This window comes from Vicia villosa, linkage group LG7 (genome assembly GCF_029867415.1).
Source record: "Vicia villosa cultivar HV-30 ecotype Madison, WI linkage group LG7, Vvil1.0, whole genome shotgun sequence".
Lineage (NCBI taxonomy): Eukaryota > Viridiplantae > Streptophyta > Magnoliopsida > Fabales > Fabaceae > Vicia > Vicia villosa.
The window spans coordinates 72,015,168-72,030,985 of NC_081186.1; the positions used below are offsets into that span (position 1 = coordinate 72,015,168).

The window sequence follows — 15,818 nt, forward strand, 5'->3', positions numbered from 1 at the left end:
ATAAGTAAATGCAATTGAGTATGACTTCTAATTAGAAGTAATAAAGACAAAGTCCAGCAACTCTAAGTGATATGAATTGTTATTGTTCCAGACTGGCCCAATGGCTAGGCATGATCCAATTTACTTTTGCACCCAGAATGACCCAATAGTCTTGGCCCAACCAGTTGAGGGCAAAGGGAAGCACTTTTCCTCCCTCCCCACCGTCGAGAACATATCCTTACCTGGCCAGACGACCAGTAGACTACCGCTGTCCTCGCCTAGGCCTCCACATACGCCAGCGTCAAGACGTCTATTCTGCCCCGCAGACGAGGACAAACAAATGATCACCTGCTCGCTGGGCACCATTGCTGCCCAAAAGTACGTCTCTGCCCGCCCAAACGGCTAATTTCAAGGAGCTTTATAGGATTCTTAGTTTTACGCCTAGATTCCCGGCAATCACATATTTAGGGTCTGGATCTCTAATCCAACTCAAAATATGGACCTATGGCCAAGCACTGGAGGCATTATAAAAACCCCCTCACTTAAGAGGGCCAGGTAATTCAATTCAAACCTTAAAAAACACTCAAACGTATTTGTGCTCCTACTGACTTTAGCATCAGAGTGTCTTACAGATATACTTCATCCTCTCCATCACCAACATTGTACGCGAAGTCGCTGGTCCACGTCAGATTCTAGATTCTAAGCAACCGGGAAGATCAATTATATAAAAAATTTCATCACCAAAAGCGTAGAAAAAATGTTAATCAATTTAATGGAATCTAGATGGACATATGAAGTATCTTTGACAATTTCAGCTTTTCTTTTTTTATATTGGGCACCTACTAGCGCGTTTAAATATACGATTTGCATTATAAGTATGACCATATTATCTATCACCTCACGAGCAAGTTTCACCTCTTTTGATTTTAGACATTCTACATATTTATCACCTTCAAAAAATTCAAACGTCTTATGATTTAAGTTATGATTGTGTTCTCCCCGCACAACGCTAAGACTGCAGAGACCACTACGTCTCCAACAATAACCACTCAAATTAAATAGACACGCGCATATAAAAAATCTTGTGTCTTCACGTTTCATATTCTTCTTGTACTATTGATATTGATATGCATCACATTTTTCACATCCAAACCCAACAAATAGTTTTCTGTTTCTGTCAACATTATCTGATTTGTTAATAACAATAGTAAATAATAACTTCTCTACTTCACTTAGAACTCATGTCAACTCCTCTTGTGAAGTAAATTATAGACATGAAATTGGAGATACAATGTATTTTTTTGTATCAGCGATATAATACTCAAATTCAAATTTTGGCAGGAGAATCATGAAGAACATCGTATTTTCTATGATAATTCTTAGACAAAGCATTCAATCAACAATAATAATATTATCAATACAAGTTATAAAGAGAGGGGAATCCCCTTCATTATATTCATATGGAATTTATGCTTCTTTTTACTTTTAGATTATTTACTGTGAATAGGAATTAGTTTAAATGTATTTATTTAGTGTAATTACCGATATAGCCCTGCAACCTTTATATATACGAGAAATAATAATGAGAAAAGTATGAAGCCAAGAATTATTGACACAGCAGAGTTAGGATGACCCAATTTTCTATGTCAGTCCTCATAAGAATTCAAGACATTATTACAAGCAAGAGATAAATGACTAGAAATAAACTGAAGTGGAAACAAACTTCCCACTTTAGGCCCCTTCGCAACCACCTTCCCCGACACCTGTTCTTGCACAAGGCAACCATCACGAGAAAAATTTACATTACAATTATTATCAACCAATTGACCAACAGATAATAAATTGGAAGCAAGTCCAGGTGATACAAACACATCCCGAAAATCAGAGTTGAGGTCACCAACATTAGTGATAGAGAGAGCATTACCATCCGCAATTTGAATTTTCTGATTACCATGGTAAGAATGTAAATTGTGCAAGTATTCAGAAGAGGCTGTCATGTGATTGGATGCCCCAGAATCAAGAAACCACGGGCAGGAAACATTCGAAGACTTACCCTGAATTCCCAAGGTTGAAAGAGCGGAAAGTACCATCTGTTGGATTGTTTCAGGTTGGAGAGCACCACCATTAGATGGATTGGTGATGGAAGGACTAACTGCAGAGCTTGTACTAGCAGGAAATGCTTGCACCGACCGTTGTGCTGATCGTGGAGGACGAGTGGGACAATCAAAGATAATATGGCCCCGCTGCTTGCAATAATTACAAAACTTCTTACTGCAACTCTGAGCAAAATGTCCAAATTGTTTGCAAGAGAAACATTGGACATGTCGAATATCACGACCTTTACCTCTACCCTGAGGAGCATATGCAAACATAGAAGACTCAGAAATGACAACATCATGAGACATGGATCTTTGAGTAGCAAGACGTTGTTCCTCTCTAAGAAGTTCACCGACACATGTATCTAAAGAAGGAACAGGATTCCTATTCAGCAAGGCACCTCTGACAACCTCAAATTCTGCACGAAGCTTCATGAGAAATTGATCTCGCCTACTAGTATTATAGACCTCTTGGACATCCGCGAGAGAACTCTTGGGTACCTCAGCATGTATAATCGCAGAGTGTTCTGTCCACAAATTCAAAAAACCAGAATAATATTCTTGAACAGACAGATTGCCTTGTTTGTAATTGGCAATGTCTAGCTTATCGGGCTTCCTCTTGTTTTGAAATGATTCATAGTGATGTATGGGGTATGTCTCCTGTAGTTTCTCATGCTCGCTATAAATATTTTGTCACATTTATTGATGATTATAGTCGTTTTACTTGGATATATTTTCTTCGGTCTAAATCTGAAGTGTTTTCTATGTTTAAGAAATTTCTGACATATGTTGAAACTCAATTTCATGAAAGTGTTAAAATTTTTCGCTCTGATTCTGGTGGTGAGTACATGTCTCGTGAGTTTCAAGAATTTCTTCAACAAAAAGGCATTTTGTCTCAACGATCTTGTCCCAATACCCCCCAACAAAATGGGATAGCAGAACGCAAGAATCGTCATTTGCTTGATGTGACACGCACTTTACTTCTTCAAGCTTCTGTACCACCCCGATTTTGGGTGGAGGCTCTTTCCACAGCTGTCTTCTTGATCAATCGTCTTCCTTCTACGTTTATTGATCTCGATTCTCCTTTTTTTCGTCTTTTTAAAATTCAGCCTAATTATAATGATTTACATACCTTTGGATGTGTTTGTTTTGTTCACTTACCTCCATTTGAAAGGCATAAGCTTGGAGCGCAGTCTGTTCAATGTGCATTTATGGGGTATAGTCACTCTCATAAGGGATTTGTGTGTTATGATGTCACTAACCATCGTTTTCGTATTTCTAGGAATGTGACATTTTTTGATAATCAGTTTATGTTTCCATGTGTTTCTCCTGTCATGAATGATATTGTTACTCTTCCTAAGTTTTCTATTATGCCTCAATCTATAGAACGCTATAAACCAGGTCATGTATATGTCAGAAAACACAAACAGCAGGTTCCCACACCCCTTCCCGACGCTGAACCGCCACCTGATCCTGTAATGGTTGAACCACGACATTTTGGTCGAATATCTCGAGCACCAGATAGATATTCACCAGACAGGTATGATTCCTCACATACTTCTCTAACTGCCACACTCTCTAGCATATCTATTCCTACTTGCTATTCACAGGCTGTTAAAGATGTACGTTGGATAAAAGCAATGAATGAGGAACTTCAAGCTCTTCAAGAGAATTTCATATGGGATATTGTCTCTTGTCCTCCTGATGTTAAACCCATTGGCTGCAAATGGGTGTATTCGGTGAAATTGAATTCTGATGGGTCCCTCAACCGTTTCAAGGCTCGCTTGGTTTCCTTAAGAAACAAGCGAGAGTCTCTAAATCTTCTACTGAATCTGAGTATCGTGCCATGTCTGCGGCTTGTTCTGAAATAATTTGGCTCCGTGGTCTTTTGGCTGAACTTGGATTTCCTCAAATAGAGTCAACTTCACTTTATGCTGACAATACAAGTGTCATCCAAATTGTTGCGAATCCTGTTTTTCATGAACGCACCAAACATATTGAAGTTGATTGTCACTCAATCCGTGACGCTTATGATGACAGAATAATATCACTTCCTCATGTCAGTACTCAGTTGCAGATTGCAGATATTCTTACCAAGGCTGTTCCGCGTCCACGTCATCAGTTTCTTGTTAGCAAATTGATGCTCATTGACAAGCAGCATCAATTTGAGGGGGGATGTGAATAGGAATTAGTTTAAATGTATTTATTTAGTGTAATTACCGATATAGCCCTGTAACCTTTATATATACGAGAAATAATAATGAGAAAAGTATGAAGCCAAGAATTATTGACATTTACTTATTTTACCTTATCATAATTATCATGATAAAAGATAACATGCCCTTTACTACCGATACTCTATTGTGATGATTCCCTCTTTATAGATGTCCACTAATGAAATTTGCTATTACACTTTCTTATATAGATATAAATATTTGGTGCATATTAATCTAACCACCCCACAATGAACAAATAGTTAAAGAAATTCTTTGTCCTTATGCATAAGTTAGGCTCAACGTGGTAATGGGAGCAGATATATATGTGTAACAATCGTTGTATTTGTATCCCACTGACCCAAAAATGTGACACTCCCACCTGAAATGGTTGGATTATTTCCCTACCAAGGGAACACAAAGCCAAATGGAACCCACTTTTTGATCCCATTAAGATAGCCGCCAGTGAAATAAACAAAAAAGAACTAACTAATCACCACTACTTGGCCCCCAAAACGTGATATGTTTTGGTTTTTTCTATCCCTCACAAACTTATCATAGTTTTCAATAGATAATGTTTCTGTGTTTGTGTTACTCTTATCATAGGAAATTCATCTATATCTGTTAACTTTATAAGTTTCTATCAACATATTTAGGTTCAGTAAATTCTATGTGCATAGAAATTTACCTATTGTTGTTACATGGTTGCAGCAATATAGCTAAAATATCGGAGAACCGAGGACGTTTGGAAGGCGTGTTGTTCCAGCACTTTGTCATAATGTATCTTAGATTTGGTTGGCAATCCTTTGGAATTTCAGGTCTAAGACCACAGGCTGCGATGCCAACTGCTGCCTGCACAGGAGAAAGTGCTGAATACGCTGCCTCGCCGGTTACCATCTCCCAAAGTATCATTCCGTAACTATAAACGTTGCTCATCGATGTCTCCGTCACACTCTCGGGGTCTCCAGCAATTATCTGATTTTAACCCAAACAGAAAGAGGGGATAAAAGTTAGCATAAACTAGAGTCCTGTTAACTTGAAAAGTGTGGGAATGAATAGAATCAAACCTCTGGAGCTAGCCACCTATAACCATCGGTTTCATACTCCATTGCTTCCCCGACACTCTTGCAGGCAGTGACTACACCCATGTCGCCCAAGCAAGCATTCCCATGCCTGTCTAATAGAATCCTCTGCGTATTAAGGTCTCGGAAAGCAACACCATGATCATTCATAAACTTGATCCCTTCGGCTACATCTACCGCGATTCTAACAATATCTTTACTCTGAAGCTTCTTGTTCTTTACGATTAAGTCGTGAACGGACCTACCAACCATAAACTTAGTCACCACACATAACCCGTGATTATCATCCACACAAATACCACAGAACTGTAGAATGTTTCTATGTCCACAAGTCATCAGTTCGAGAAGATTTTTGTGGAGCTCAAACTCGTAAGAATTTCCTTTTTCACACCCTTTCAGCTTCTCAATTCCAACCCTTTTCCCCATATAGATTCCCTTATAAGAATTGTGTCGAATCTGTTCCGTAAACTCGACACTATCTGCATTCAACAACCATTTCCCAATCTCAACCCCACCTGACTTTATCGTCTGCCATTCATCCACCGATATAATGAAAGACGAGGTAGATAAAGGCATCTGAAGCTGAATCTTTTGACTAGAATTCTCAAACTCCTTTCCGCTACCACTATCTTCTCCAATCTCCCCAAACTCTCTCCCCTTGAAACTCTCTTCCTGGCACCCACAAAGTCCAAACGGAAGCTTCACATTCACAGCACCGGCTTTAGGCTTCTTTAAAGAAAACTTCAATGCATTCTCAACCTGGTTCCTGACCAATTTTTCGCGCCCGGACCTAACAGCAACAAGAACAACCCCTAAGGTGAAACCTTTCTTCTCAAAGATTTGCACCCTCTTGCTACAAATAGAGAAACTATCCAACGCAGCCGACATAGCAGTCCACGAAATGAGTGCATTGCAAGCAAAACTCAGCTTCAACACTGACCCTTGAACCTGAACCTGAACCTCACCATCATCACCACCACCACCACCACCACGCTCTTGTTGAATCACAATCGCAGGCTGATCACTTTCCAATGTCTGCTCTATCAACTTGATGTGAAGAAACACATCCTTCATATCAAATTCAGCTTGTGCATAACTATCAAAGAATCCACACACCCAAAAAAAAAACATTTTTATTAACAAATAAAGAAAATCACGATGACCCATGTTAGTTTTTTTTGTGATAAGTTATTAACTAACTAACAAAAATTACAAAATACACATTCCAAGATGTTTATGTAATTGTTATATATTCAATGAAGAGAGAAGAACCTGAGAGGGAGAGAATGGTAATGATTACGGATGGTAGAGATGAGATTATCCGGGAGTTGAGTTCCAGGGTAGAGTTGAGTAAGATTACGAAGAACAGAGGCCCAAGCAAGTTTCTTAGAAGAAGGAGGAGACTCAGGATTGTTGTTGTTGTTGAGGTTGAGAGTGTTTTTGAAAGATGTAATAGCATCAGAGAAATTGCGACTGATTTTGTGAAACTTGTTCTTGTGTATGAGAGTGGAGGAGTGTTTTGAATTGGAAGGAAGTGAAGAAGAAGTGGTGGAAGCAAGTTCGGATCTCTGGTGAGTTCTCATGAGGACTTGTTGTTGTTCAATTGTGTCGTCTTCGGTGGTTGTGGCGGTGGAGGTGCGGGTTGGCCAGCACTCTAATGCTGCTGCTGCTGCCATTGGAAATGTGAGTTGAGAGGTTGGTTAGGTAGTGTGATGTTGGAGTGTGTGTGTGTTTTTGTGTGATGTGAAGGGAGAAAGGTTTAAAAAGGTGGTGGGTGGTAAGGTGGGGATGAGAGTACTAATTTCAATTTGGTTTGTTTGGTGAGTAATTGCTTCACTAGTGACTAGTAATAAATGTGTCTAACAATTTTGAGAGCAAAGTGATAAAATGAGTCTGGTTCGTTAAGCATGAGTCTATATTTTTTTTTGGGGATACGTCAAGGTTTTAGATTCACATTTACAAATATGTCTGTTTTGTTTTTTTGCGGATTTTCGCAGGCGCGATCATTAACATGAAAATTTACAATTTTAAGACTGTGCAATGCACGCGGGTCCATCCCGCCCCGTATTCTTCTTCTTTTTTCTGGATGGAACAAGGTTTTAAACTCATACCTTTAACAAAGTCTGTCTCATTCCGCCTCATTTTTTTTAGAACGGACATTGTCCCGTCTCCCGCTAGCTGAGTCACTTGGTAATGTGATTAAGGAAATTATAAATTTGAATATTGGAGTCATCTAGTTGAGAGACAACTCAAATAAGGTAGAAAAATATAATTTCTAATCTTGATCGGAGAATTAGTAACATAACATATTCTAGGGTGTAGAAGATTCATACGGTCTTGTAATTCATCCCAATTCAAATGTAAAAGGTTGAATTTAAATGGAAATGATGTATTCTTAATGAAGTCAGTGTTTTATAGTCGAGTTTGTTGTCATTGAGGGTATGTAGATATCAAATCATTTATGCCTGATGAAACTAAACCGTTAGTCAAGAGAAGTGATTCTTTATGGTGGCGAGATCTGAACATGGTTAGTGTTTTGTGTGGTGGAGGAGCAATCACAGTTTCTCGTTAAAAAGTAGCTATCAAGTGTTAAAAGCAACTTTTGTCTTGAAGGTTCAGGTGGAAGAAAGTACCATTCAGCTGTTGGATATGCTTTGGACCACAAATGTGCCTAGCAAAATCTTTGTTTTGGGGTGGAGATTGTTGCTGAACAAGTTACCAACTCGTGATGAATTGACTATCAAGGGATCATCAGCGGATCCAATTCTTTATGTTGTCCCTTTTGTAGTGTTGTTGAAGAATCTATTCCCCATCTTTTCTTCGACTATTTTATGATTTTTCAGGTTTGGGAGCATATGGCTATGTTTTCCGTTTCAATTCAAGTTGGATGCCTCCGACACTAATTACAATAACTTTGGTTATATGCTCAAAGGTCAGGTGCATAAGAACACTCGTTTGTTGGTTTGGCTTGTGGTATGTTGGGCTATTTGGCTAAGCAGAAACGAGGTGGTCTTTCTAGAAGCGGTTGTTCAGGTTATTTAGGTGGTTGATAGGGCCAAAGTGATGGCTTGGAATTTGTTTGCTGCCAGAACCAAAGGTGTAGAGGTTTATGGTTGAGTACCCATTGTACTCTTTCTTTTAATACAAGTTTTACTTATAAAAAAACGTAATCTAAAAAAACATAGATAAAATTTTAGAGACAAGACATGAACATAATTAAAAAAGAGATGGGTTGGGTTTTCTTTGGAGTTATCTCTCTCGTCCCAAATAAATTTGAATATAAAATTATTAACGATGACAAACAACATGAACATGAAAGATCTAAACATGTTTTTAACGATTTTACTCTTTAATTTATGCACAGTTTAATGGCTGTAAACAACTATTTTATTTATAAGATAAGATTTCTACTATCTTTTAGTTTGTAATAAAATTTATTTATTTGGTGAATCGTCTCTTAGATTAATTTGTAAGACAATTGTTCTTTTTAATTATATGTTGAAATTTTAGGGTGATTAATTTTTTTTAAAGATATATGTGATTTGTAGATGTTAAAACTTATATTCCTCAAGTCATTTTTTCTACTATTTTGTGGAGTTTATGGAAGTGAAGAAATAATCCAGTATGAAACCAAACAGAAGATGCTAAGATGATATTTGTAATCGTGCTATGCACTTGTTACTTGGATGGAGAAACGCCCAACAATCCAGGTCTTCATATAACTCCCATGTTCTCCCTTCAGTTGATCTTGCTTGGAGTAAACCGTCGGTTGATCGTCTCAAATGCAACATTGATGTTTCTTTTTCTAATAATAAAGTGGGTATAGGTGCTTGCATTAGAGACAATAAAGGCTTATTTATCGCAACCAGGACATAATGGTTCTCCCCTATCACTGAAGTTGTTGTTGGAGAAGCTACAAGGCTTCTATCTGCTATCAAATGGGTGCATACGCTTGGTTATGATAATGTGGATTTTGAGTTGGATGCTAAAAGTGTTGTGGATAATGTGAATAGGTCTCATCCTAAACATATGTATTGTGGTCTATTGCTCTCGAATGTAAACGGTTACTAGCATCTTTTTTTAGGAACTCTCATGTTAAGTTCATTAGGAGACAAACTAATGAAGTTGCTCATGTCTTGGCTCGGGCGGCTACATCTTTTGCTAGTTTTCAGGTTTTTACTGATGTACCAACATGTATACATTTTCTTATTGCTAATGAAATGAAGTAATTGTTCTTTCCTCTAAAAAAAAGTTATGTTCATGTTAACTTATCATTATAAAAAATTGTTGATTTGTTTTTTTATAAATATTTATTAAATTGGTGACTTGTCTCGAGACTAAGTCAATTTTTTTTGTATCGTCTCGTCCTTATTTGACTTGGTCTTGTCCTTATTTGTTCGGGTCTAAAAATTGGTCTAAACAAATATTAAGAATGAGTTCAGATTTAAAAATAAACTCGAACAAATGGTAGGGTCAGGTTACATAGAACTTGACATATCTCGTCCTTTGTAAAACCATAGATGATTATTTATTGTGGGATATTTTAATATGTTTAGTGGTAAAAAAAACTCTAACTAATCTACTTTGAGAAAATGACTCATATCTGTATTCAAGCTCATTCTCAAATTAAAGTGGGCGAGTGGCATGTGCAAGCTATAACACATGCAATCATACGAATACTCTCATTAGGGTAAAATCTACGCTAAAGCTTTGGATCAATTAAATAATCGAAATTATCTTCTTCTAAAGCAAGCATCAGAAAATGCCTAGTTTATGATGATGATGATGATGAAAGATGGTGTTCCATGCTAGAACCAAGAATATAAGATGTAAGAAGAATGCGTTTTTTTGGTGCGGTGACAGGTGTTTTAGGCATGTTTGAGCGGAGTGGACTTACAAGGTTAGCACTCCAACACCTAAGTTAATAAAGTATTGGGAAAAAATTAGAATAAGAGTTAAAGAGATACTTGAAATTGGTGCGTGTGAAACATATATATGGTGAGCGGTTAAAATCCCCCCTACTTAACCCGTCACATTGTGCAGATCGTTATTTGATTATATCTGATAGTGAGAGATATGTCAGAGGCTCGGATTACTTGCTTTGTGTTTGGCTGAGGTCAGTCTTGTGCCATAATTGTTGTCTGCGCCTTTTGTGTTGGGTCCCATGATTAGGCCTTTGTCTGAGAGCACTATGAACGACCCAAAATAGTTACCCCAAACCCATGTTACTACTTGTTGAAGTGAATGATATGTGGCTCAAGCTACCTTTGGTTATTTACCAGTTTTTAAGTCGGCCTTCAGTTGAAGGAAGTGAAAAGGTTTTGAGAGGGCAAACGATTGCATTAGAAACATGCATATTAAATGATAATCTCATAATTGCAATGTTTCATGGGACAAACTTGATGCGTCTTTTTAGGTTAGACAGTGATGAAGACCATATTTAAGGGCACTTGAGTGTTTTAATAGATCAAGGCACTATCATGATTGTTTGTGGCACGAATGTACTTTCCGATGATATCTAACATTGATTGTGTGACAATTGTACCAATGGATACACAAGGAGTCAAAGGATTTACTTTTCCCTTTTTTCCACTCTTGAGACTTGATAATTCTTCCCATGTTTTCCTTTATTTGCTTCTAGTTTTCACAAACAATTCTCGTCGATTATTGCTCCAAAACCTTTGTGATGTCTCTCTGGTGGCCCTTATTTGTGCAAACTACAAAGATAATTTCTTTTGTGGTAACAACCTAAGGTTCTTTATCTTTTTTATTTGTTTCCCCTTTGCTAGGGTTTCTTGGGAAGATGGTCATGGAAGATTTAAAGGAAAAAAATTGCGGCTAAGGATGGAAGGGTGGCTAGTAGCCTCGATCTTAGGGAGGTTTCTAGGGGTTTTGCTTTTCATAACTTATCTATAATTAATCCAACTATTATAAATAACTTTAAGCAAGAATGCAGGGCTCATACTTATATTAGAATGCATCATCGTGCTTTTGTTTGTGACCCCAAAGACAACAAAATGGTGTGGTGGTTGATAAGTGCCAAAATGTTGTTATTTTGAGTATATATTTATGGCACTTATCGATTATATTCTTTTGATTTTTTTAATAAAATTCCAACTTTTGTGTAAATATTAGTATAGTTGCGTTTTGATTTGTTTTATGTGCCGTATGATAGTTTTTCCTCTGTTTTATAGGTATTGATGCATATCGGAGCCTCGAGGAATAAAGTGTCGAAGACACGACTTCAATTTCGTTATTTTGGAGCAATAAAATGAAAATTATGCAGAAGCTCGCTTAGCCAAGTTGAAGCGCGCTTGCATAAACACAAAACAAAGAAGAAAAATTTTATGAGCTCGTTGAGCCAGATTAGCTCGCTTAGCCAGTTCAGCCCGCTTAGCCAGTTCCATTGTACCAAATATTTATTGAAAGCTCGCTGTGCCAGATTAGCTCATTGAGCGAGCCTGGGAAAATTTTTCTTTATATTCTTTCATTTGTAACATTTTAGGTTATTGGGTTTTGGGGATTTTTGCTCCCAAACTTCATCACTTCCATTCTTAGGTTAGATTAGGTTAGAAAACAACTATGGAGCTTGCATTTGGATGATTGAAGGTGGATTGATCGTCAAACGGAGCTGACAAACCGGGAGATTTTCGGTTCATTTCTCTTCCTATTTGTGTTTTCTCTTATAGTTGGGTTTTGTGTATGTATTTACTTTGAAATTATGTATATTTGTCGCCCATGGAGTTATATTTAAACTGCTTTACAAATCTGTGTTGATTGTTGTCTTAGGTTTTTGCTCTGTGCTCGGGATTTGGGTTGCTTTAGAGATAAACTTCTTGAATCCTTATCTAGGATGATTATCTGTTAGTTTCTGAACTCTAGAAATAGATTTAGAGCTGACAATGACTTTTATATCTGTCCTTTATGATTTCGTGTTTGAGTGGCGTGCGAGAGATCGCCGACGCGAGAATACGGATGTTCTCACGATTTTGCGTTAAAGATAACCTTGGTTGTAAGTTGATCTCGTAGGTTCTCCACAGATGGACACTGATGTGAGAGATACATGATGACATTGACGAGTGTCGTATGTTGAGTATAATTGGTCGATAAGTTTAAGTTTGTGAGAAGTAGATTGTATACAATGCTTGATAAATCTTATCTTTTTGAAGAATGAATTCTTTTGTGTTGATATTTACTTTTCCGGTTTTATACTTTCATCCATTTAAACCCGAGTTCGAAACTATAGAAACTGTTGAATGGCATTCTACACCATTCTCTGTGGATACGATAATTCCCGGATAAATATTTTCAAATCTTTTGTTGCTTGGAGCTATGCCTGCTTCAACAGTGGTTGGAATCTCAATCTCTTGCTTATACTTACGACCATTATTTTTTTTGTATGTTGGCTATAATCCTATAATGTATCATCAAGCTTGCAAAAAAATCAGAATGCGAAGGAGGAAAATTTTGTTGTTGTGGGTGGACTAGAAAACATTAGACGTTATGTTTGTCTTTACTAGTGTGGTGGTCCCCCTTTAGGATTTGGGAGTACTTCCACCTAAGAGAGACAAGATCCAACATGTTTCAGGGGCATTTTATCCCTCTTCATGAATTTTTCTTTTCTCTTATAGGCCTCAGTCTTCCTTTTAATGACTTTGAGGTGGAAGTTTTTTTACCATTTGGGAGTTTCCCCCATTCAAATGAACCTAGTGAGTTAGGGCTACGTCAAAGTCTTCAAGTAGTGGTGCAAGTATAAGAAACTTTTGTCGACCTTAACACTTTTTCCACCTCTTTAATGTTAAATGTAGGTCAACCGACTTGATACGAGGTCAAAGCTTCCTTTCTCTTAGGCAGGGCAAAAAGATATTCGAGGTCTACTCTAATAACATGAAGAATTTCAAAGATCAATATTACTTTGTTACTTATTTCCTCGAGATTTCTCATACGGGTATGTATGACATCCAATTTGACACACCCTCAAAATGTTTAAATAGCTTTCCAAAATTTTGGCGTCAAAATCATTTCCTGGCCGACGCCGTAATTTATGTCTACCTTCATGTAGATCTGTCTCTAGAGGAGACTTATTTGAAGAAGAATATAGTGGCTTTTTTAGAAAGCTTAGGTTCATCGATGATGTTGTGTCTTCTATGACGAATTCAAAGAAACAAAAGAGGCGCTACATAGAGATGCGCTCGCTGATGGATGCTACCACCAAAGAGAAGAGGCGTTATAGTTTTGGCGAGTTCTATAGGAGTCTTCTTCCTTTCTATCCCTATTTCAAAGTGAATGTTTCTATGATTTATTTGTTTTTCGCTTGAAGATAAGATGAAATTCCACAAAGTAATTCTTAAGATGAAGAAGATTCCTAGAAATATACATTCACCTTCAAAGGTCATTGCTTTGCTGGTCCTGGTTGGAGTCCAAACTTCGGGTAGCCGTGTTGACCTGACCCTCTTTATTCTTCATGATACAACTCGGACAGAGGCACAAGGCCTTCATGATCAGCCTGTGGCGTGGATCACCTTACATTGTTTCCATGTATGAAAGACAAGAATCCTTCCAAGGTTCGTGCCATTGAAACGTCTCCTATAAGGAAGTTGTTCAACAAAATACCTTAAAGAGTTTAGCCAAACTCGAGAAGATTAAGTCTTAAGGGAAGCTCATCAATGACCCTAGGTGCAGAGCTTTGACGGTACTAGCATTTGGTTCTTGTGAAATAAGGATGTCTTCTTGCCTGATTGTCTATAAAAAGATAAAGAAGTACTCGAGGAGCCTGTTGGTGACCTTACTATCGAGCGAGGTCTTTTCCGAAAGAGCTCCTTAGAAAGATATGTCTATTGAAGGATATGGATAATGGGATACATTCCTTTAGTATCACATGCTTGTTGAATGAGAGGGTGTAATCATTGGCTCAAGAAATAAAAAAGAAAGACGACACCATGACATATGTCGAAACATTGTTATCTAATATACTAAGGCCGCCCACCCTTGCTGATGCGACTAAAACATTATATTTTTCCTACTATACGGTAAAGGATGTCAATGCAGGTAGTGATTGTTTTCTCTATACAATATTGAAGTCGAGAGATTCGTTGTTATGGTTAATGATAGTAATGATGACAAAAGAGATTATCTTCTTGAGGTGTCAAATTCTCCTCGAACGGTCATTGGCCCAACAATGTGCACATGAATGTAGCCAATATTTAGGTGGAGAGATTGAATTAATATAGATGAATGTGGATATCAATTATTATAATAATTTTTGTATGATTTCTTTACGTAATAGGATCTTATTTAAGAACTAACACACTTTTAAACGCTATATATATATATATATATATATATATATATATATATATATATATATATATATATATATATATATATATATATATATATATATATATATATATATATATATATATATATATATATATATATATATATATATATATATATATATATATATTAGTCAGAAATGAACTTTAGTTCACCATGTTGTGAGATTATTAACTAATTTTGCTAATACACGATTCAAGTAGATAAATAATCTTATTTTTGTTGTCTTTTTATAGTAGCAATTTTTTTATACAAACTAGCTAGGTAGTATTTTCTTGTTCTATAAAACTAATCTTTTTACAACAAACTCGTGAGTGTTTTTGACTTCGTAGTAAACTAAGCAAAATTATGGTACTACTATGATTTTGTCCAAGTTACAAGGTGGATTTACAATATTACACTAATTCACTATGACAAATCATGATTTTGTCAAATCTATACTATAATAGTTAATTTGATACAAAATTTGTTTAAAATTTATGTAAGAATAGGCTATCTATGTTCAATGAATTGGTGATGAATCCCTTATGTAAAAATTGAAAAATGAGTGCATTGATTAGAGCAAAAGGAGGTGTAATAATGATAGAAGATGATAACATTGGTGATTGAATGAAATGGATTGTGGGGAGAAAGTGGAACATGGTGGGTTTGGTTGAATACTAGAGTCGTAAGTTTGGAACCTGGTCTGCCTTGTGTCCCACGTCATAGAGAAATTAGTCAATAATAGAATTATTTTGGCGTCAATTACGGTAATCAATTTATTGAAATATTAGTTATCGTTTTAATTTTTTCCAATAATTTTATAACCATAATCTATGATACTTAAATCACTTGTGAAAGAATTTCGCTAAAAATTTTTAGCTCCGTTAAGAGATATTTTATTTTTAAATTTATTGAAAAATCAATATACTAAGTAGAGAGAGAAATGGTAAAAAAAGAAGAGAGAGAAAATATTAGAGAGAGATAGAGAGATAAGTGTGAAAGAGATAGTTGGAGAGAATAGATGGAAGGAGAGGATCCAAGTCCATATATATATATATATATATATATATATATATATATATATATTAAGTAGATATATTTTGTCTATCATAGAAAATTTGTCTTTT

General features: G+C 36.5%; 1 protein-coding gene across 1 annotated transcript; it reads right to left on the bottom strand.

Annotated features, from left to right (window-relative positions):
* Positions 1-4,764: 4,764 nt before the first annotated feature.
* LOC131620769 (uncharacterized) lies at positions 4,765-7,169 on the bottom strand. Its single transcript, XM_058891928.1, has 3 exons — positions 6,643-7,169; positions 5,356-6,466; positions 4,765-5,263 (listed from the first exon to the last, which is right to left on the bottom strand). The coding sequence occupies exons 1-3, from the start codon at positions 7,044-7,046 to the stop codon at positions 4,973-4,975; spliced, it is 1,806 nt and encodes a 601-aa protein (XP_058747911.1). The 5' UTR covers positions 7,047-7,169; the 3' UTR covers positions 4,765-4,972.
* Between the last annotated feature and the right edge of the window lie 8,649 nt (positions 7,170-15,818).

Bases quoted from the DNA above. Each gene is read 5' to 3' on its own strand.
- LOC131620769 (XM_058891928.1), bottom strand. From the start codon at position 7,046: ATGGCAGCAGCAGCAGCATTAGAGTGCTGGCCAACCCGCACCTCCACC. The intron at 6,467-6,642 runs GTTCTTCTCTCT...ATTCTTTGATAG, and splicing joins TACCATTCTCTCCCTCTCAG to TTATGCACAAGCTGAATTTG. The intron at 5,264-5,355 runs GTTTGATTCTAT...GGTTAAAATCAG, and splicing joins ATAGGTGGCTAGCTCCAGAG to ATAATTGCTGGAGACCCCGA.